Source organism: Procambarus clarkii, unplaced genomic scaffold (genome assembly GCF_040958095.1).
Source record: "Procambarus clarkii isolate CNS0578487 unplaced genomic scaffold, FALCON_Pclarkii_2.0 HiC_scaffold_186, whole genome shotgun sequence".
In the NCBI taxonomy this organism is placed as follows: domain Eukaryota; kingdom Metazoa; phylum Arthropoda; class Malacostraca; order Decapoda; family Cambaridae; genus Procambarus; species Procambarus clarkii.
In genome coordinates this window covers 454,740-475,999 of record NW_027189219.1, presented here as the reverse complement: position 1 = coordinate 475,999, position 21,260 = coordinate 454,740, and the positions used below count along the sequence as shown (strand labels likewise).

Below are 21,260 nucleotides of genomic sequence, written 5' to 3'. Positions count from 1 at the left end.
ATCGTTATCCGCTCTCGCTATAATCTCTCTCATTATTGTTATAAGACCTTCACGTTTACTATCTAGCTCCTCCTTTGACCATGTGCTGCTTGGCGGTGGACTATATGCATTTATCATCATTAGTTTATCATCCTCATAGCAGATCTCTAGTGCTATTATGTCAACTTCTTGTGGATTGGCAGTCATTATTTCCTTCACCTTTAGGTGTTCTTTTACCAGCACAGCAACGCCACCGCCTTTCCTAATTTTTCTGTCCCGTCTCCAAATTGAGTAGCCCCTTGGGAATATGACCTCATTTAAAATTACATCTTCAAGTTTTGTCTCCGTGAGTGCAACAATGTCTGGTGTCTGCAGCTGTATTACATCACTTAACTCCAGTATCTTCGATCTCACTCCATCTATGTTGGTGTATGCAATCTTCAGGAACTTGTTCCCCCTCTCCTTATTCTTCACTCCCCCTCTCTCTATTGATTTTGTTGGTTTGCCTTTATGTACCACTTTACTGGTTTGCCTACCCCTATCACTTTGTAGAAAAAAGAATTTATTTCTTCTTCATTCCTGCTCTCATTTAAATGTTTTGCCTCGGCGAGGTTCAGTTTCAGCTTCTCTCTGTCTTCTTTTGAAAGATCTCGTCTTAACGACCACCCTTTCCCATCCTCATCCCTTTGCAATTTTCTAGCATTCCTTAGTACTTCTTCCATCTGTTTGGCACCGTTTAGGGTGATCCTCAAAGGTCGATCTTTCCCTTTTACGTACCTGCCTATTCTCCTGTAGTCGCACACATTCTCTCTGTTTGTAAGACCTTCCACGAGGCCAACAATTTTATCTACTACTTTAGCTTCTTCTACAGCTCTTTCTGACCTAGATGTTATCGCCTTTTCTTTGCAGCCAAAAATGATCAGGGACTTACTCCGATCAACTGTGTTTTGCACCAACTTCGGGTTAGATGCCAATTCTTTCCTCACTTCTAGCCTAATGTTTGTTTTATCTTGGTTGCTGCAGTGTTTGACTTCCTTTACTGCTTCTTCTATTTTTTCCTTCTCCTTGGCCACTTGTGCATAAGTGAGTTGCATATCTTTCTTGCACTGTTCTATTCCCTGTGTAACTTCCTCCATCTGTGCTGACAAGCTGTTTCTCCTGTTGGATTTCCTTGCCTAACCTATTGTAGTCATTTATGTTTAAATTTACTTTAACTTCTTCCAAAGCTATTTTTAAGAGTTTATTTTCTTCTTCCATGGCTTTGCAATTTGTTTCCAATTGATTCTTATCCTTGCGCAAGTCTTTCACTAAACCCTCAAGACAACTTTGCTATTCAAATGGTCATTACTTTCTTTCAATTTACTAATTATTTCTACATGAGAGTTCACTATAGTATCTAAATTTACCAACTTGTTATGTAGACTACTAATATCAATGCTTTCTTCATTGAATCCCTCAAAATCAAGCTCTGTTTTGTTTTTCCCCTTGCCAGTGGCCATCTTGAATGTTCTTCTCTGCACTGTAAACACTAGGGCAACTTTTTCTCATCCGATTTTTCACTTCCCTTAGCACTTTCCTGTTATCTCACCTATTTTTCAGGAGCACTTTTTTTTATTTTTTTTTTTTTATTTTTAATTTTATTTTTTGTCGCCCTGTTGGGCTGCTTGTCGCCCTGTTGGGCTGCTTGTCGCCCTGTTGGGCTGCTTGTCGCCCTGTTGGGCTGCTTGTCGCCCTGTTGGGCTGCTTGTCGCCCTGTTGGGCTGCTTGTCGCCCTGGTGGGCTGCTTGTCGCCCTGGTGGGCTGCTTGTCGCCCTGGTGGGCTGCTTGTCGCCCTGGTGGGCTGCTTGTCGCCCTGGTGGGCTGCCTGTCGCCCTGTTGGGCTGCCTGTCGCCCTGTTGGGCTGCCTGTCGCCCTGGTGGGCTGCCTGTCGCCCTGTTGGGCTGCCTGTCGCCCTGGTGGGCTGCCTGTCGCCCTGGTGGGCTGCCTGTCGCCCTGGTGGGCTGCCTGTCGCCCTGGTGGGCTGCCTGTCGCCCTGGTGGGCTGCCTGTCGCCCTGGTGGGCTGCCTGTCGCCCTGTTGGGCTGCCTGTCGCCCTGTTGGGCTGCCTGTCGCCCTGTTGGGCTGCTTGTCGCCCTGTTGGGCTGCTTGTCGCCCTGTTGGGCTGCCTGTCGCCCTGGTGGGCTGCCTGTCGCCCTGTTGGGCTGCCTGTCGCCCTGTTGGGCTGCCTGTCGCCCTGTTGGGCTGCCTGTCGCCCTGTTGGGCTGCCTGTCGCCCTGGTGGGCTGCCTGTCGCCCTGTTGGGCTGCCTGTCGCCCTGGTGGGCTGCCTGTCGCCCTGGTGGGCTGCCTGTCGCCCTGGTGGGCTGCCTGTCGCCCTGTTGGGCTGCCTGTCGCCCTGGTGGGCTGCCTGTCGCCCTGGTGGGCTGCCTGTCGCTCTGATGGGCTGCCTGTCGCCCTGGTGGGCTGCCTGTCGCCCTGGTGGGCTGCCTGTCGCCCTGGTGGGCTGCCTGTCGCCCTGGTGGGCTGCCTGTCGCCCTGGTGGGCTGCCTGTCGCCCGGTTGGGCTGCCTGTCGCCCGGTTGGGCTGCCTGTCGCCCGGTTGGGCTGCCTGTCGCCCGGTTGGGCTGCCTGTCGCCCGGTTGGGCTGCCTGTCGCCCGGTTGGGCTGCCTGTCGCCCGGTTGGGCTGCCTGTCGCCCGGTTGGGCTGCCTGTCGCCCGGTTGGGCTGCTTGTCGCCCGGTTGGGCTGCTTGTCGCCCGGTTGGGCTACTTGTCGCCCGGTTGGGTTCCTTTTTGGGCTCTTTGCTTCTTTGGCCGGTTTTATTGTTCCTGCTTCCTCTTTTGGCTACTTTTCTCGTGCAGTTGTCCTGGCTGGCGCCTTCCCGCTGGGAGGGTGTGCGGTTCGGCCAGCGTGTTATGCGCATGCGCCGTGGAGTTTGTTTTGGTCTGGGCGGTGTTTCAGTGCTGGTGTTTTGCGCCCTTTTTGCTACAGTGCTTCGCCTCTCGTTCTTCTCCCTGGCTGCGGTATGTGCCCCTTCGCGCCGGGGGTGTCCTGGTTCCCAGTTGTGGGGAGGGCACCGCGGTTTTCCGTGTCATGGGTGTGGACCACCTCCTTCGCCTCTCCCTGCTCTCCTGCGGGTCCGGCAGGGTCCGGCTCTGGCGTCTTCACCTGGCGGTGCTCCCAGGTTCTTCTGGGCACGGTTGAGTCGTGTCAAGTTCGTGCCACCATTCGCCAGGTGAGTTTCTGCGGTCTGGCGTCTTTTGGCCGGGCGCTGGATGCGGTGTTGTTTATATACCTGTCTTTGTTTAGGTATCTTTTTGTACGACTGAGACCGTTCGCACACCAGTGACTGTCCCTTTTTCAACCCTTCCTGTCCCCCTCATGTGCATGTCCAACCCATGCTGGAATCATTCAGGGGACCCTCCTTTTTTACTGTTGTGAGGTGTGGGGGTTGTAGGGTTGGTTCTGTACTCACCTGGTAAGGCTCCTGGCTGTGCTTGCAGGATTTGAGCTCTGGCTCTTGGGTCCCGCCTATCTGGTAGAACTTGCGGGATAGTACCAGTGGAGTGCAGTGGTGCTATTGGCACATTTGGGGAACACTGTATTACCATCAGAGGTCTGTGCTTGTTACACGACCTACTTGCGAGCATAAGCCTTCTTGCTGGTTCATCCGTGGACTTCCAAGGCGCACTAGCCTGTTTTCGTATGGCAGTTCCGGCCCGTCCTGGTTGTGGGGGTATGTGGGCCGGTGGACTGCTCCTAGCAGCTGCCTGGTGGGCCACCCTCTGGCCGGTCTAGCCTGGCCTTGGGCCGGGCTTCAGGTGTAATAGAGCTCCCAGTACCTCATCCAGCAGGTATCGGGCGGGGTTTTCTCCGCCGTCGGTCGCCTGGTGCAGGTTTCTGGGCCTGCAGGGTTTTGTCGTGTCTCCGTTGGCCCTGTCTGGGGTCTGCCTGCTCCGTTCTCTGCCTTTGCAGAAGGGAGTTGCTATTTACATGTTGCATGTTGCAGTGGTGCCTGTTGCTGCTGCTGCACGTGTGCATTGGTACCGTGTTTCACGGTGGCGTGTCCTTGTTCCTGTGTCCAGTTGTGGAGTGGCACTTTGCTGCCGTTTTGTGCCTGGGGATTGCGTGGGGGTTTTTCTGTCCCTGCCTGCTTGTCCACCCCTGGTTGTTCTCCTGGGGTTTTTGTGCTTCTGCTCTTTCTTCCTGCCTCCTCTGCAACAGGGATGTTCTGCGTGTGTTCTTAGGCGTTGGTCAGCCTGTGTCCTGTGATGTGCTTCTTTGTCTCGGTCTATTGCAGTTGTTCGTACCCCTGGTTCGGGTACTGTTCTGGCGGCGACCCTTCCGCCTTCTTTGGTTTCCTAGCTTGCCCTGCCGGTTGGTTTTTCTGGGGTCTTGCGATGTCTCGCGTCGGACCCATCGTTTCTGAACTCCTGGCGGGCTTGCATGCTTTGGGGAGTTTTTTCTGTTCGGCAGACGTTCCATCTCCTTGTGCCGCCTGGGTTTCGGTGGTCACGCCCGAGATCTTCCCGCGGCTCCGCCTTTTTCCTGGGCTCGGAGGGGCCTTGTCGGGGCTGCTTATGTTCTGCCTCGCGGTCTCGCCTCCGGTTGGTGGTCGGGTGGCTTCGTGGTAGGTGTCCCACCTGCGTGCTTCTCTTGGCGGCAGTATGGGGTATTTTGGCGGTCCTTCCTTTTCCTGTCCCTTCTTAGGTGGTTACTCTTGTTAGCTTGGTTTCCTCTCGGCTTGGTTTCTGGTGGGGGTTGGGGGCCGTCGTCTTGCCACATACTGTCGCCTCTTTTCGTGCGGCGCGGGCGGAGCCGCTTCAGCTTGCTTTCGGTCTTGGTGTTGCTTCTGCACCGTTAGTCAGCTGTCTTGTGCGTCGTTTCACCTCCGGCTTGTACGTGCGCTGCTTGCACCATCCTGGTCTCTGGTCAGCGTGCTCTGTCTTCTCCTCGGTTGGTAGTGCCCCTTCGGTTCCGGTGTGTTTTTTCGTCGGCTCTTTCCTTTGGGCCTTTGCCTCTGGGGGTCGAGTCGCTGAGTTTTCTTGCTCCTTCGGTTTTAGCATTTTGGTTGTTTGGTGGCAGCAGTCTCCATCTTTTCTGGCGCAGGGTGGGGCTGCTGCATTCTGGAGGGGTCCAGGGTTTGTTGGTGCTTCGTTGGTCGGGCCGGGGGTGTGTCGTTTTTGTGTTCTGTGGCGGCCCTCCGCTGTTGTTTGCGTGCCACGGCGTTTGGGTCCGGAGCGCGTTTTGCGTTGATCCGGTTCTGTTCTTCCCGGTTCGCGGGTGATAGTGTCCCGGGTGGTCAGCTGTGTTCTTGCGGCTATGCTGCCTGTGTTCTTCCCTCATGCCTGTGGCGTTCGTGGCTTTGCTGCTCTCGCTGCCGTCTGGGCGACGTGGCCTTGCGGTCTTTCGGCCGTGGATTTTTGGTGTTCGTGCAGGGGCCTTGCTGCTCGTGGTTCTCGTGTTGTTCCCGGGAATTTTCGGGGCTGTGGCGCCTTGGGTTGGCGTTTGCTGCCGGTTGTCTCACCTCCTTGGGGGGTGCGTGGTGTCCTCCTCCCGGTTCTGTCCCTTTGACCTTCCTCTGTGGGTAGTTAGCTCCGGGGAGCCGACGGGGCTCCCCCCAGAAAACCAGCGTTGAATGTAATGAAACACCATTTTCTGGGTGAGACGCGGAGGCTCCCCGGCAACCCTCCCTCCCTCCCTCCGGTCGGCGTTTTTCGCGTGTTTTGACATCCAGCCTCAGAACTGATGGGTGGATAGCTGGCGTGGGAGGTCTGGGGCTCCCCCTTCCCCCTCCCGGGGAGGGGGGAGCTGCGCAGACAGCGGCGCGGTGACGTATGACGTCATACTAGTTTCCTTGTTTTCTGTTGAAGAGTTCTATCCACTCGTTTGGCTTTTGGTTGTAATTTTCACCAGAATAGGGGTTTGTTTTGGAATGCTTACCTTTCTGGATGCCTAACCCAGTCGATGGCAGACATAGAATGCTTCCAATTTCACTTCTGAATTTCTTCTGTCTCTTCTGAATTCTGGTGAGCTCACTCATTTGGACTCTCGGACTCGCACCCTTTCCTGCCTTGATCTTTCTCTCTGTTCGTCGTCTCTTTACTTGGATTTCACGTGGTGAGTTCTTAATGACCTCCATGGCAGTGACCAATTTCCCCATCCTTGTTAATTTTTTCTCTTTTCACCCTCCCTTCTCCTTCCCTAGGTGGCAGTTTGCTAAGGCAGACTGGAACCTATTTACCCTCTGTGCTGCTCACTCTGACTTCTCCCTTCTGCCTCTCCCTCACTCTTCCTCTCGGGAACAACGAAAGTGCGTTCCCTGGTGGAATGTGGACTGTGCTCATGCTGTCCGCTGTAAGCGTGCAGCGTGGAAGAGACACCGCTGCAGGCAGAAGGCTGATTTTTTCTTTTGTTTCGGAAGGCAAGTGCGGTGGCCCATAGGGCCACCCGTACAGCTAAGCGTGAGTGTTGGAAGTCTTATGTTTCCACCATTACGTCAGAAACTCCTCTGCCGCAGATCTGGAAGCGTGTCCGCAAGATAGCGGGTAAGTTCGTTCCCGATGTCTCGCCGGTCCTTCACCTCCATGGTACTCTTGTGGCGGACCCGTTGCAGGTCACGACCGAACTGGGTTCCCACTTTTCTTCTGTTAGCTCTGGTTCTCATCTTCCTCAATCTTTCCTTCTTCGTAAACCTGTCTTTGAATCTTGTCCTTTAGATTTCTGCACTCATCTCACACTTCCCTATAATGATCCCTTCTCTCTGAACTTCAGTCTGCCCTGGCCCTCTGCGGTTCTACAGCGGCGGGCTTCGATGGCATTCATTATGAAATGCTTCGCCATCTCCCACCATGCACGTCTCAGTATTTACTGAGTCTGTATAATCGGGTCTGGGAGTCGTCATCGGTCCCTGAGGACTGGCTCGATGCCGTTGTCCTCCCTGTTCGGAAACCAGGGTCTCTGGGGACATCCCCTAAGCACTTCCACCCTATTGCCCTCGAGAGTTGTCTGCAAACTCTTTGAACGTATGGTTAACGTTCGTCTGATGTGGTTCTTAGAACACCATCACCTCCTCTCCCCTTCTCAATTTGGTTTTCGCAAGTGCCGCAGCACAACAGATGTCCTGGTGAACTTGGAGGTCTATATTCGTACTGCTTTTGCTGCGAAGACCTCTGTTGTTGCTGTCTCTTTTGACCTGGAAAAGGCTTACGACACCACTTGGAGCTATCATATTCTGTCCCAACTTCATTCTTTTGGCCTTCGTGGTAATCTCCCTCTCTTTCTCCAAAGCTTCCTTTCTTGTCATTCCTTTCGAGTGAGGCTTGGTACCACTTTCTCTGCCTCTTTTCAGCAATACGAGAGTTTGCCCCAAGGTAGTGTTCTGAGCACTACTCTTTTTCTGGTTGCCCTCAATGGTCTTCTTTCCTCTCTTTCTTCTGGCATCTTCTACCCTCTCTATGTCGACGGTCTTACCCTTTGCTGTCGGGGTGATGATTCGCCTCTCCTTCAGCGGCGGCTTCAACTTGCGATTGATGCCGTGTCGTCTTGAGCCACCGATCATGATCTCGGGTTTTCTACGTCTAAGACTTGTGCTACGGCTTTTACTCAGAAGCGTGTCATTCTTCGTCTTTCTCTGTCGCTTTATGGTCACCCCTTTGTGTACAAGGATTCCTCTAAGCTTTTGGGGTTAATCTTTGACACTCGTTTGTCTTGGTCACCCCATATCTCTTACCTCCGACTTGAATACTCTAATGCCCTAACCCTCCTTCAGGTATTGTCCCATACTTCTTGGGGAGTGGATAGGCGCGCACTCCTCGCTTTACATTCCTCTCTCGTCCTGTCTAAACTCGATTATTGTTACCCTGCTTACTCGTCTGCTTCTCCTACTCTTCGCCGTCTTGATGCTTTGCACCATACTGGGTTGCGCCTCAGCTCTGGTGCCTTTCATTCGACTCCCGTCCTCAGCTTTTATGTTGACACTGGCTTTCTACCTCTCCAGGACCGCTGTGATCGCTACTGTCTTCGCTATCCTGCGCGATCCTTGCAACATCCTTCCTCTTGCCTCTGTCGTGCTTTATCTTTTACCCCTCCTGTGGTTCCTGTTTCTCTTCACCACCTCCCTCTTTTTGCTGGGTTATCTCGCTTACAGGATTCTCTTTCAGTTCATATTTCTAATATTTCTCCTCGTGTTGTTCCTTCCTTGACCCCGTGGAGAGTCCCCCTTCCAGTTTTGTACATCTTTAACCCGCATCACTAAAACTTTTACCCCTCCGACAGTTCTGAAACGCCTTTTCCTTGAGTACTTTCTTTGCACTCCCGCTCCACTTCCATCTTCACCAATGGGTCTAAGTCTGGGGACGGTGTAGGCTACTCTGTTGCTTTTCCTGACAGCACTTATATGTGTCGCCTACTTCCGGAGACTAGCATCTTCACAGCGGAACTTTATGCTATTCTCTATGCTTTTTGTCTCCTGCTTTCTCGTTGTCAGTCTTCCTTTGAAGTTGTTGTTGACTCTCGTAGTGCCCTCATGGCTCTCGGGTCCTTTAACCCAGTCCATCCAGTGGTTGTCGAGATTCAGCATTGGCTGTTTCTTATTTCCAGTAAATTTAAGTTAGTTGAGTTTTGCTGGGTTCCCAGCCATATTGGTGTCAATTTAAATGAGCGTGCAGATGCTGCTGCTAGGGAAGCTGTCTGCTCTTGTCCCATCTCCCGTAAAGGTATTCCTTATTCCGACATTTACCCAGTTATTCATTCCTCCATCCTTACCCGTTGGCAGGATTGTTGGTCTTCTGTTACTGGTAGCAAACTGCGTACTCTTTAGAGTAGTGTGTCCTCATGACCGTTCTCCTACCACTGTAACCGGCGATGGGAAACGGCTCTGGCGAGGTTGTATATTGGCCATACATGTTTAACTCACGGTCACTTAATGGCGCGCCATCCTGATGCTTATTGTCCAAGTTGCATTATCCCTCGTACGGTCGTGCATATCCTCGTTGAATGTCCTGACTTCCAGGATGAGTGTGTCTTGTTTTCCAACCATCCTTCACGGTCGCTTGTCCATCGATACCCCCTCCCCTTCCGGCCCGTTGGCGTCGTGAGGGGGCTTGGTGGACGGCTGCCGGAGTGTGATGCTCCGTTGGGCAGTCCTCTGTCCTTTTCTGGCCTTGCACTCCTGCTGCTGTCTTCTCCAATTGTGCCGGATCGCTTTTCCTTTTCCTTATGTTTCGTTTTTCTCCCCCCCTCTTCTCCTATCTGCTTGTCGTTTCCTGCCGACCTTTTGCTTGTTTTGGATTCTTTCTTTGGACTTCTTCTATTTTGACGCCCAGGGTGCTTGAGGAGGCATACTCTTGCACCCGTAGAACTGTAGTACCCGACGTCTCGAGCGAGGGGAACCTTTTATTGTCAATCCCCCTTTCGTCGCTGAACCCGATCTCGACGGACTGACGGTTCTTAAGGTGGCGTTTGTGGGGCGTATACTCACGACGCACCCCTAGGGGGCCCCGGCATGATCAGCGATAGCTTCCTGTTGGGTGTCCTGCCTCTAATTGTGGCTCCATGGTGGGTATGGGGGCACATTCGTGGATGAATTTGTCACTTTTCGTCTCTATGTCGTTGAATGTTTCCGTTGTACCCTCTCAGGCTCGTGGGGTGGGCAACCAAGCCCCCGAGTCGGCCTGTATTGGAAGACCAGGCTCTGTAGCTCCCGCTGCGTTGGGCCCCGACCTTGCTCCTCCTTTGACCGTCCTGACTTCTTCCCCCAGCTCCCCTCCCTCCTCTGAGGTTGGGTCGAGCCTCCAGCCCCCGGTGGTGACCACTTCGTCCCCTGGTGTGGCTAAGTCTTTCGTTGTGACTACTGCGCCTTTTGACCCCTCTCTCTCTAGGGGTTCTCAACGCCGTTCGCGCCCCAACCGCACTCGCTCGATTCCTTCCCGTGCTGATGCGTATCAGGCCTTGTTTGGTCCTGCTTCATGGGCCAAATACTTTGATCTCCTCCCTCTTGATTCTGCGCCTCCTGACGATTTCTCCCTCCATCGGCATCTTGTAGATTCCGTGGATGCGTGTGTTACTTTCAACCCCACTCGTCTCGGTACACGTGTCGTTGCTGCTCCTTCTCAGGATGCGGCTTCCCGCTTGGCTGCCTTATCTTGCCTTGGCGAGATCCCTGTTCGGGTCTCCAAGAACGTTCAGATGAATTCCAGTGTTGGCACTATTCTCCTCCCACCCCATGTTGCAACCGGTGTTCGGAATCTGCAGGATTGCCACGATGATATTCGGCATATCCTGGATGCCCAAGGCCATTCTGTCCTCCAGGTTGACTCGTTTACTCGTCCCCCTCGTGGTCGTCGCCGTCAACCCCTTCGCGTTGTGAAGATCACCTTTGATGGTAGGACCCTTCCATCCTCTGTCATTCTTGCTGGTGCTAGATGCTCTGTCCAGGAGTATATTCCTTCTCCTCGACTTTGTAATAAGTGATGGAGGTTTGGGCATGGTGCCCTCCGCTGCTCTGGGACTGTCTCTCTCTGTCCTTTGTGTGGGAGTGAAGGTCACTCTAAGTCGGAGTGCACTTCTCCCCAAGCTCGCTGCCTCAACTGCGGTGAGGCCCATCCTACGTTCTCCCGTGCCTGTGTCCATTACAAGCTTGAGGCGGCCGTCCTTAACCTGAAGCACCGGGAGCGTTTGTCTTTTCCTGAGGCGAGGCGCCAGGTTCGCCGGCTCCCGCCTTATACTAACATCTCTTATGCTCGCGTGTTGCGCTCTTCCTCTCCTCGTCCTTCCCCCCTTCCTCAGACTCTCAACCGTTTCCGGGCCTTGGACCCTGATACGCCCACTGCCCCCTCCTCTGTTCCTTTGAGTTCTTTCCCGAGGGGTCCCCCTCCTGGTCCTCTGTCTGGGGTTCCCCTTCTTTCAACCCGGTCTGTCATGTCTCCTGTGTCTTCTTCCTCGTCCCCCTCCGATCCTCCTTCCCATCCTCTTCCTCCATCTATCGGCTCTCCCCGCCGCCTGTCGGTGCAGGCGGATGTCCATCGCTCTCCTAACGGCCGTCGTGTGTGCTCTCGTTCGGCTTCTCCTGTTGAGACGCTGGAATCCGTTGCCCGGTACGTAGTTGCTGGGACACCTGTCTCTTTAAGTCAGAAGCGTAAGCCTGGCTCCTCTCCTTCCTCTTCCCCGGCGGGTAAGAAGGCTTCGCTTTCTTCCTTAGCTCCTACTTCTGGCTCTGTTGCTCCTTCCCCTCCCGTTTCAGTGGTTGCGCCCCCTGTTCCTGCTGTGGAGGTTTCTTTGGCCCCTGCTTCCCTTTCGGTTGCTGCTCTTGCTGGGGTGCGCTCCCCTCTTTCTACTCCCCCTCTTCCTACTCCCCCTCTTTCTACTCCCCCTCTTCCTACTCCCCCTCTTCCTACTGCTGCCCTTGACTGCTCCTCTCCGTTGTCTCCTCCTCTTCCTCCTCCTCCTCCGGACCCCGCCCGCCCACCTCTGATCTGTTCTCCCGTTTCCTTCCCTCCGTCTTTGCTCAGTTTACCCATGCCCCCTAACCCTGACTTTGCTGACCCTGATCCCGACCCTGATATTCTTTAACGTGCTCTGTTGCTCTTTCGCCTTTGTTTCTTCCTTGTTCTCTGTTTTTGTCCTTTCTCTTCCCGTCGTTGTCCATTCTTCAATGGAACGTTCGAGGTTATTACGCCAATTTCCTCGAACTCCAACTTCTGATTTCGCGGTTTTCGCCCCTTTGTGTCTGTCTCCAGGAGCCAATGCTTGGTGCTCGTCCTGGTCGTTTTCGTGGCTATTCCTTTCTCTCCCCCCCCCCCCCCCGAGCCATTGCTGGGGCTTCTAATTCTTCTGCTCTCTTGATTCGTGCAGATGTTCCCTTTGTTCCTTTACTTTTTCCTTCGCCTCTCCATTGTTCTGCTGCTCGTATCTTTGTGGGGAAATGGTACACAGTTTGTTCCATTTATCTCCCCCCGAGTGTCCCGCTCTCTCTTCCTGATTTGAAACACCTCCTAGACTCCTTGCCGGAGCCTGTGCTCCTGCTGGGTGACTTCAATTGTCGTCATTCTCTTTGGGGTGACGTTCTGACGAATACCCGGGGTCGCCTCCTTGAGCCGTTTCTCCTATCTTCTTCCCTGTCTCTTCTGAATTCTGGTGAGCCCACTCATTTGGACTCTCGGACTCGCGCCCTTTCTTGTCTTGATCTTTCTCTCTGCTCTTCTTCTCTTTACTTGGATTTCACGTGGCAGGTTCTTGATGACCTCCATGGAAGTGATCATTTCCCCATCCTTGTTTCCTTTTTCTCTTTTCGCCCTTCCCTCTCTTTCCCTAGGTGGCAGTTTGCTAAGGCAGACTGGACCCTATTTACCCTCAGTGCTGCTCTCTCTGACCTCTCCCTTCTGCCTCTCTCTCGCGCTCTCCTCCTTTTTCATGACACTGTCTTCAACGCTGCCCTCCGCTCTATTCCTCGCTCTTCCTCTCGGGGTCCACGGAAGTGCGTTCCCTGGTGGAATGCGGACTGTGCTCGGGCTGTCTGCTGTAAGCGTGCAGCCTGGAAGAGGCACCGCCGTAGGCAGACGACCGATTCTTTTCTTTTCTTTCGGAAAGCGAGTGCGGTGGCCCGTAGGGCCATCCGTACGGCTAAACGTGAATGTTGGGCATCTTATGTCTCAACAATTACGTCCGAAACCCCTCTGGCCCAGATCTGGAAGCGTATCCGCAAGATAGCGGGTAAGTTCGTTCCCGATGTTTCACCGGTCCTTCACCTCCATGATACTCTTGTGGCGGACCCGTTGCAGGTCGCTTCCGAACTGGGTTCCCACTTTTCTTCTGTTAGCTCTGGTCTTCATCTTCCCCAATCTTTCCTTCTTCGTAAACCTGTCCTTGAGTCTCGTCCTTTAGATTTCTGCACTCATCTTCAGCTTCCCTATAATGATCCCTTCTCTCTCTCTCTGAACTTCGTTCTGCTCTGGCCCTCTGCGGTTCTACGGCGGCGGGCTCCGATGGTATTCATTATGAGATGCTTCGCCATCTCCCTCCGAGCACGTCTCAGTATTTACTGAGTCTGTATAATCGGATCTGGGAGTCGTCGTCAGTCCCTGAGGACTGGCTCGATGCCGTTGTCCTCCCTGTTCGCAAACCGGGGTCTCTGGGTACTTCCCCTAAGGACTTTCGCCCTATTGCTCTCACAAGTTGTGTCTGCAAACTTTTTGAACGTATGGTTAACGTTCGTCTGATGTGGTTCCTGGAACACCATCACCTCCTCTCCCCTTCTCAATTTGGTTTCTGCAAGTGCCGCAGCACGACAGATGTCCTGGTGAACTTGGAGGTCTATATTCGTACTGCTTTTGCTGCGAAGACCTCCGTTGTTGCCGTCCTTTTTGACCTGGAAAAGGCTTACGACACCACTTGGCGTTATCATATCCTATCTCAACTTCATTCTTTTGGCCTTCATGGTCATCTCCCTCTCTTTCTCCGCAGCTTCCTCTCTCGTCGTTCCTTTCGGGTGCGCCTTGGTACCGCTCTCTCTCCCTCTTTTCAGCAATATGAAGGTGTGCCCCAGGGTAGTGTTCTGAGCACTACTCTTTTTCTGGTTGCCCTCATTGGTCTTCTTTCCTCTCTTCCTTCTGGTGTCTTCTCCGCTCTCTATGTCGATGATCTTACCCTTTGTTGTCAGGGTGATGATTCGCCTCTCCTTCAACGCCGGCTTCAACTTGCAATTGATGCCGTGTCGTCTTGGGCCACTGATCATGGCTTCAAGTTCTCTACTTCTAAGACTTGTGCCATGACATTTACGCGGAAACGGGTTGTTCTTCGTCCCTCTTTGTCACTTTATGGTCATCCCCTTGAATACAAAGATTCCGCGAAGCTTTTGGGGTTATTCCTTGACACTCGTTTGTCTTGGTCTCCCCATATCTCTTACCTCCGTGTTGAGTGCTCTAAGGCCCTTACCCTCCTTCGGGTCTTGTCCCATACTTCTTGGGGGGCAGATAGGCGCACTCTCCTTGCTTTACATTCTTCTCTCGTCCTGTCTAAGCTCGATTATGGTTGCCCTGCTTACTCGTCTGCTTCTCCTTCTACTCTTCGCCGTCTTGATGCTTTGCACCATACTGGGTTGCGCCTCAGTTCTGGTGCCTTTCGTTCGACTCCCGTCCTTAGCTTGTATGTTGACACTGGCTTCCTGTCTCTCCAGGACCGCCGTGATCGCTACTGTCTTCGCTATCTTGCGCGGTCCTTGCAACATCCTTCCTCTCGCCTCTGTCGTGCTTTAACTTTTACCCCTCCTGCGGTTCCTGTTCCTCTTCACCACCTCCCTCTTTCTGTCCGGTTATCTCGCCTGCAGGATTCTCTTTCCGTTCGTATTTCTGATGTTTCTCCTCGTGTTGTTCCTTCTTTGCCCCCGTGGAGGGTCCCTCTTCCGCGGTTTTGTACTTCCTTGACCCGTATCACTAAAGCTTTTACCCCTCCTACGGTTCTAAAACGCCTTTTCCTCGAGCACTTTTCTTCTCACTCCCGCTCCGTTTCTGTCTTCACCGATGGGTCTAAGTCAGCGGACGGTGTTGGCTACTCTGTTGTTTTTCCTGATCGCACTTATATGTGTCGCTTGCCTCCGGAGACTAGCATCTTTACAGCGGAACTTTATGCTATTCTCTATGCTCTTCGTCTCCTACTTTCTCGTTGTCAGTCTTCCTTTGTAGTTGTTGTTGACTCTCGTAGTGCCCTCATGGCTCTCGGGTCCTTTAATCCAGTTCATCCAGTGGTTGTCGAGATCCAGCATTGGCTGTTTCTCGTTCATAGTAAATTTAAGTCGGTTGAGTTTTGTTGGGTTCCCAGCCATATTGGTGTGTCTTTAAATGAGCGTGCGGATGCTGCCGCCAAGGAAGCTGTCCGCTCTTGTCCCATCTCTCGTAAGGGCATTCCGTATTCCGACTTTTACCCGGTTATCCATTCCTCAGTCCTTACCCGTTGGCAGGCTTCTTGGTTGTCTGTTACTGGTAACAAGCTACGTACTCTTAAATGTTGTGTTTCCTCGTGGCAGTCCTCCTTCCACCGTAACCGGCGGTGGGAAACAGCTCTGGCGAGGTTGCGTATTGGCCATACTCGCTTAACCCATGGTCACTTGATGGAGCGCCGCCCTGCTCCTTATTGTCCTAGTTGCATTGTCCCTCTTACGGTCGTGCATGTCCTTCTTGAATGTCCTGACTTCCAGGACGAGCGTATGTCTTGCTTTCCGACCGCCCCTCGCGGTCACCTGTCCCTCGATAGAATTCTTGGTGACTCGGATACTTTTGATATCGTTCGCCTTATGCGTTTTTGTTCTCGTATTGGCATCCTTGGTGATATTTAGCGCCCTCTGATTATTTTGCGTATTTGATGGTGCTACATAGCCTTCCCGGTTTGGTGCCTTCTTTTGATAATTACTTACTTACTTGTCCATCGATAGAATTCTTGGTGAATCGGATACTTTTGATATCGTTCACCTTAAGCGTTTCTGTTCGTGTATTGGCATCCTTGGTGAAATTTAGCGCCCTCTGATTATTCCGCACATTTAATGGTGCTACATAGCCTTTCCGGTTTGGTGCCTCCTTTTGATAATTACTTACTTCATATCGAATTAGGTAGCAGCACATTGCTGAGTGTATCTAAACTTCTTAATAAAAGCAAGTTTTCTTGAATATCATAAGATAATCTTGTTTATATTTCTGCAAATTATAGCATAGTGCATGTGTGCTATGAATAGACAGACTTGTCCCTGATCCCTTGTGCTGCACTTAAATTTTCACCCATGTCCAAGGTGTCTATGTTATGTAAAAAATATAGTTTGAAATAATAAAAGCAAAGCAAAATATAACAATGACCGCTCAAAAAGGACCTTTCGTGCCTGGTGTAATGAAGTGGCATAGTGACAAATTGTGATAAATATGTTAAATGGTGGAATTTTTGTATGAGTATCTTCAACCTTATTTTGCTATTGTTTGGCTCTTTCCTCCAGGCTGAAGCCTCACATCTCATGAAAATGGGAAATAGGGTAAAGATACAGATGTCACAATGGTTGTATTTAATTCCCCAGTCAGATTGATTGATCTTTCGGGCTTTTAGAATTTACAGCATACAATAGTTTTATTTAGATTTAGCACATTGTGTTTTTCATGATTTAGGTTTCGTAGATATAAATAAGCAATTTATATACTTTCTATAATATGTGACTTGTGTGGCACTCATTTTGTTTTTCCTAAATTTAGAATGTGATATATATTATTTGTTTATTTGCAAAACGTAAATTTTCATTGCAGATGGCTTCAAGGTGTCCGCCAACACCTACAACAACAGCACAAGCTTAAGAAATGTGACATAGAAGCTCAAGTTGTGACGGCAGCGACAGAAACAGCCTCGACTCTTCCGCAGTTCCATCAACAAGCACACCCAGAGCAGCAGGCACACCACACTCATGCTCACCCACAGCCACATGTCCTACCACAAGCACCAGCTCAGCAACCACATGATGACAGTGCTTCAGGAAGAGAATACCACACTCTTGAGGCTGCTGCACCCAACAGTGACACCACAGCACAACAGACATTGAATATGTTTCATGTAGAAGTAGAGACTCAGCAGCAGAGTATGTTTCAATATCATTAATGTTTCTCAAAAATAACTGCCAGCTGTTAGTCTTGAGATTTTTAATACTGTATATGTATTTCAGTGCCCAAAAGGATGAATTTGCCTTATATAATTGTATTCTGCATCTCTCTTTAATCTGAACAGTTTCTCTTGAAAAGAAAATTGGGCTATGATTTATTCAAATTTTCTGCTTGATCATATACTTGAGACTAATCCGCTTACAAACCATTGAGAAACTAGTAATTTTCTTGGCTCTCAAATGACTTTCCATCATTTAAAAAAAATTATACGCTTATATGTATGTAACACAGATTAAAATGTGAAGAAAAAGCTTGATTAAATGTAAAAGGGTCGAGAGAAATACAAGTGCTGAAATATAAAAGTGGTGTAACTTGTGTTTTAAAGTATATGTAGAAAGATGGTAATGCTTAAAGTAAATCAGTTTGTAAACCAAACTGATACGAGCTCAAATAAAATTTAACATGGAAGTTTGTTCTAGAGACCTAATATTTTTATAGAATTTCCTAAAAAAATATATATTTAAAGGTTAAGTTTTCAATATATTTTCTGTGGGGAGCCCCTTCGGCTCCCTGCAGCTATCAGGCTAATATGCAATTCATTAGACCAGGGCATTAGTCATAGTTCAGCCTACTCTAGATCACATCTGGACAAACATAACCTCTCCGCTTACTTCAGGTATAATCACCGATAGCACTACAGACCATTACCCCACATTTCTCTTAACTAACATTAGCAAACCACCTCTTGAGTCAAGAGAGATACGTTTTAGACTACACAATGAAACTGATATAGACAATTTTATAACTGCTACTGATAATGTCAACTGGGAGTCCGAGTTAGGTAACATAGAGGACATCAACCTAGCAGTTCAATCTTTTCTTCAAAAAACTCTTAGCCTTTATAATACCCACTGTCCTATGCTTACAAAACAAGTCACAACCAAAAGGCTTAACAATCCCTGGCTTACAAAGGGAATACTTAAATCTATTAATAAAAAACATGACCTTGAGAAGAAGTATAGGTTAGGAATTGTCTCCAAAGAATTCTCAAAGAATTACTCATTATTGCTATCTAAGATAATTAGACGAGCCAAAACTAAATACTACGAAGATAAATTTACCCAAATAAAGAGCAACATTAAACAAACTTGGAGAACAATTTCACAAATATTGGGATCAAAGAAGTCTATAATTAACAAACCAACACTCCTGTCTAATAACGATGGTCAGCTTTCAGCCTCGGATTCTGCTATTGAGTTCAATAGGTTCTTCTCTTCCATTGGTTCATCCCTTGCTAATGATATTCCATCTTCCAGTACTGACATTAAGGACTATCTTACAGGTAATTATCCACAGTCTCTGTACCTAAAGCCTATTAATTCCACTGACGTCAATGAGATAATCCTTTCCCTTAAAACCAAGTCTGGTGCCCTTGAGGATATACCAACTTTAATCTACAAAAAAGCCTCCAGATCTTTAGCCCCTGCTATTGCTTTGCTCTTCAACAAGTCACTTGAACTCCAAACCTTTCCAGATATTCTAAAAAAAGCGAGAGTAACGCCTGTCCACAAATGTGGTGATCTCACAGATGTTAACAACTACAGACCTATATCAATCCTGCCAAACTTGTCAAAAATTTTTGAAAAACTAATCTATAAGCCAACCCGTTCTCACACAAGACAGCACATATATGACTTAATGCTTAAAGTCAATATGTTGAATATGAATTAGTAAATATGTGATATATTCCCAGTTACCTTTTTTACCAAGGACCAAACTCTTCCTCACGTACCAATTTACGTGTCACAGTACCCGTCCGTCAACATAGATAGCAGAATATTCGTGATTGGTTCAATTATAAGGAAAATTGTAGTTTTCAGGTCCCACATGGGTTGTGAAATTTACCTACTGTTGTCCATGCTCTTATAATATTACAGATCAGCTATATCCTATTGAAGGCTCGTAGTTTTGTTTTGAGAAATATTAGTTGTTCTTAGTAAATTATAATAAGCACTATAAATTATTACATAGAATAACAGTGCTTCACCAATCAATATTATATACCATAGTTTGGCTTTAAAAATCTTTAAAGAATGTTTTGTAGGAACGCTAACAGAAAACGATGTTACATTTGAATGTCTATGGGGTAAACTACTGCAAACAGGACGGTATTGTGTCTACTATACCAACTATAGCTAGGATGGGTATATTGTCACCTACCGCCTGTTAGGTGGGAAAGGGGTCCAATACCACCCACAGGATGGGTATGAGGGTTACATCCACCCACAGGATGAGTACGGGGATCACATCCACCCACAGGAAGGGTATGGGGTCCAATACCACCCACAGGATGAGTATGGCGTCCACTACAACCCACAGGATGGGTATGGGGCTCCAACCACCCATAGAATGGGTATGGGGCTCCAACCACAAATAAAATGGGTATAGGGTCCAATAACACCCACTGGATGTTTAAGGCGTCCATTGCCGCGCGTCGAGCTCGAAAACCGCAGCATTCATCTCAGAACCATGCCTATTTCACACAGATTCCTTAATAAACGTAAGAGTTTTATATGTCACAAGAAAGATAGAAATATAAGCTTCATTCTAAATACCTTACCATGGGCATATTTAAATTTAAAGCGAAGATACGTGTACTTTTATAATAGCCGAGCTTTAACCCCGGACAGATTGATCGACCGAGCAACTCTCTCTCAGAACAATGTTTATTTCACGTGAATTCGTTAATAAACATATATGTTTTATATGTCTCAAGAAAGGCAGACATATAAGCTTCACTTTAAACACTTTACCATAGACATATTTAAAGTTCTAATGAAGATACATGTATTTTAAAAATTACGGAGCTCCCACCCCGTACAGACTGAACGACAGAGCAACTCTCTCTCAGATCAATGTTTATTTCACGTAAATTCGTTAATAAACACAAATGTTTTATATGTCTTAAGCAAGATAGAAATAAGAGCTTCATTTTCAATACATTACAATAGACATATTTATAGCTCAAGTGAAGATACATATGTTTTTATAGTAGCGCTCAGTAGCTTGTCGGGCATGGAGTGCAGACGCCTACGCACTTGCCGATATATTGTATAATTATCAAAGATACGCTAATAAAGCCTAAAATCTTATATGCCTCCAGAAAGACCGAGATATGAACATTATTATGATTTCACCAAATGAAATATATCATGTTCGAGAACAAAGATATATCAATTTTAAATTAAGCTTCGACAATGCTCGGGCGAGAGAGAGGGAGCGACTCTCGCCCCATCTATTGGAGATTCTGTCCACTAAAGACCCAAAGCTACTCAAACCCTCCTAGCATTATTTAAGTAATGAAGTAATATGGTATATTTACTATAACGTGGGTGCTGAATGCAGAACATGAGAAAACATATATTTACTCCAAACTAATATAATTTCATTATGAAATAAGTAAATAAGTAGCATCAAAGGAAGTCGACGGTCCAAGCGTCAATGTTGTGGAACGACTTATCCAAGATATATCGTTGTTTGGAAAGTGTTTGTTGGCATATCCAGTTGTCGCACTTCTCTGCACAAATTATCACAAATTTAAATTATAATGTTAACAAGTAGAATACGTATTTTTAATAAAATCTAATATAGCTAGCCAGAAAACATTTAACATTTATTAAAAAAATATATGTTTGGAAGTTAAATCGACTTCATAGGACAATAGTGTTGTTATATATACTCGTTATTCGTTGACATGCGTTCGCTACTTAAACTACCATGTACTGTACTTATGTGAAATCTCCCATGTCTCTTCGCTCATCTCACCGAACCCTACAGGCTCTGTGATATATTGCTTAATTAATTGAGATTCACAAATAAAGCTTATAATTGTATATGTTATCAAAAAGGCAGAGCTTATTTTAGTTCATTTATTATGCACCCCATACCCATCCTATGGGCGATAGTGGAGTGTTACAGAGGCGCATAATGGGCTCAGGGACTGAGCCCCACAATTCATATAGCCAAGGAAGTTATAATCTTGATAAGCTAGTTACAAAAGTCAATGCACATTGTCATATCAACAATGGGCTCGAGACCGACCACAAGTACAGTTTATAATTTAAGCAACTGACATATATGGAGGGCTAGTGTCACAATTGATTTGTTTATCCTACACATAACCCCCTCTCCCCCATCCAATGGGCAGCGGTGGATAGGTTACAATCAAGTCGTTTTTTGCGTTTTATTCAGAGATTAGATCTTATTGGGTGAGGAAAGATATTCATATTTTAAAGAAGGCTTCTTGGCTGATGCTCTCCATTGATGGAAAATCTACAACCTTTTGAAAATCAATGTTAGTTTGATCTAATATTGTAATTAACGCAGTTACCTGATGTTATTCTTCACCTATATCTTTTTCTGGTTAATCCCTATTTACATTATGCAGTTCAGGCTTCGTCGCCAGACTATAGTTTTTAGTTTAGTTAAATTATCACATAATGGGTTCAGGGACTGAACACACAATTTTTTTATCTAAGCAAGTTACAATCTTGAGGAGCTAGCCACAAAATTCATAACACATCGTCACATCAACAACATGGGTTCGAGATCGACCACAAGTACAGTTTCTAAATTAAGCAAATGCCATAAGTGGAGAGCTAGTG

General features: G+C 48.4%; 1 protein-coding gene across 1 annotated transcript in view; it reads left to right on the top strand.

Annotated features, from left to right (window-relative positions):
• LOC138361125 (uncharacterized) overlaps positions 1–17,064 on the top strand; it is a gene marked incomplete at its 5' end in the record, with an annotated part of 96,508 nt that extends 79,444 nt beyond the window's left edge. Inside the window, one exon of the mRNA XM_069320566.1 lies at positions 16,249–17,064. Within this exon, the coding sequence (XP_069176667.1) occupies positions 16,249–16,594 (346 nt within the window). The remainder of the gene's footprint in view (positions 1–16,248) is intronic.
• Positions 17,065–21,260: the final 4,196 nt, after the last annotated feature.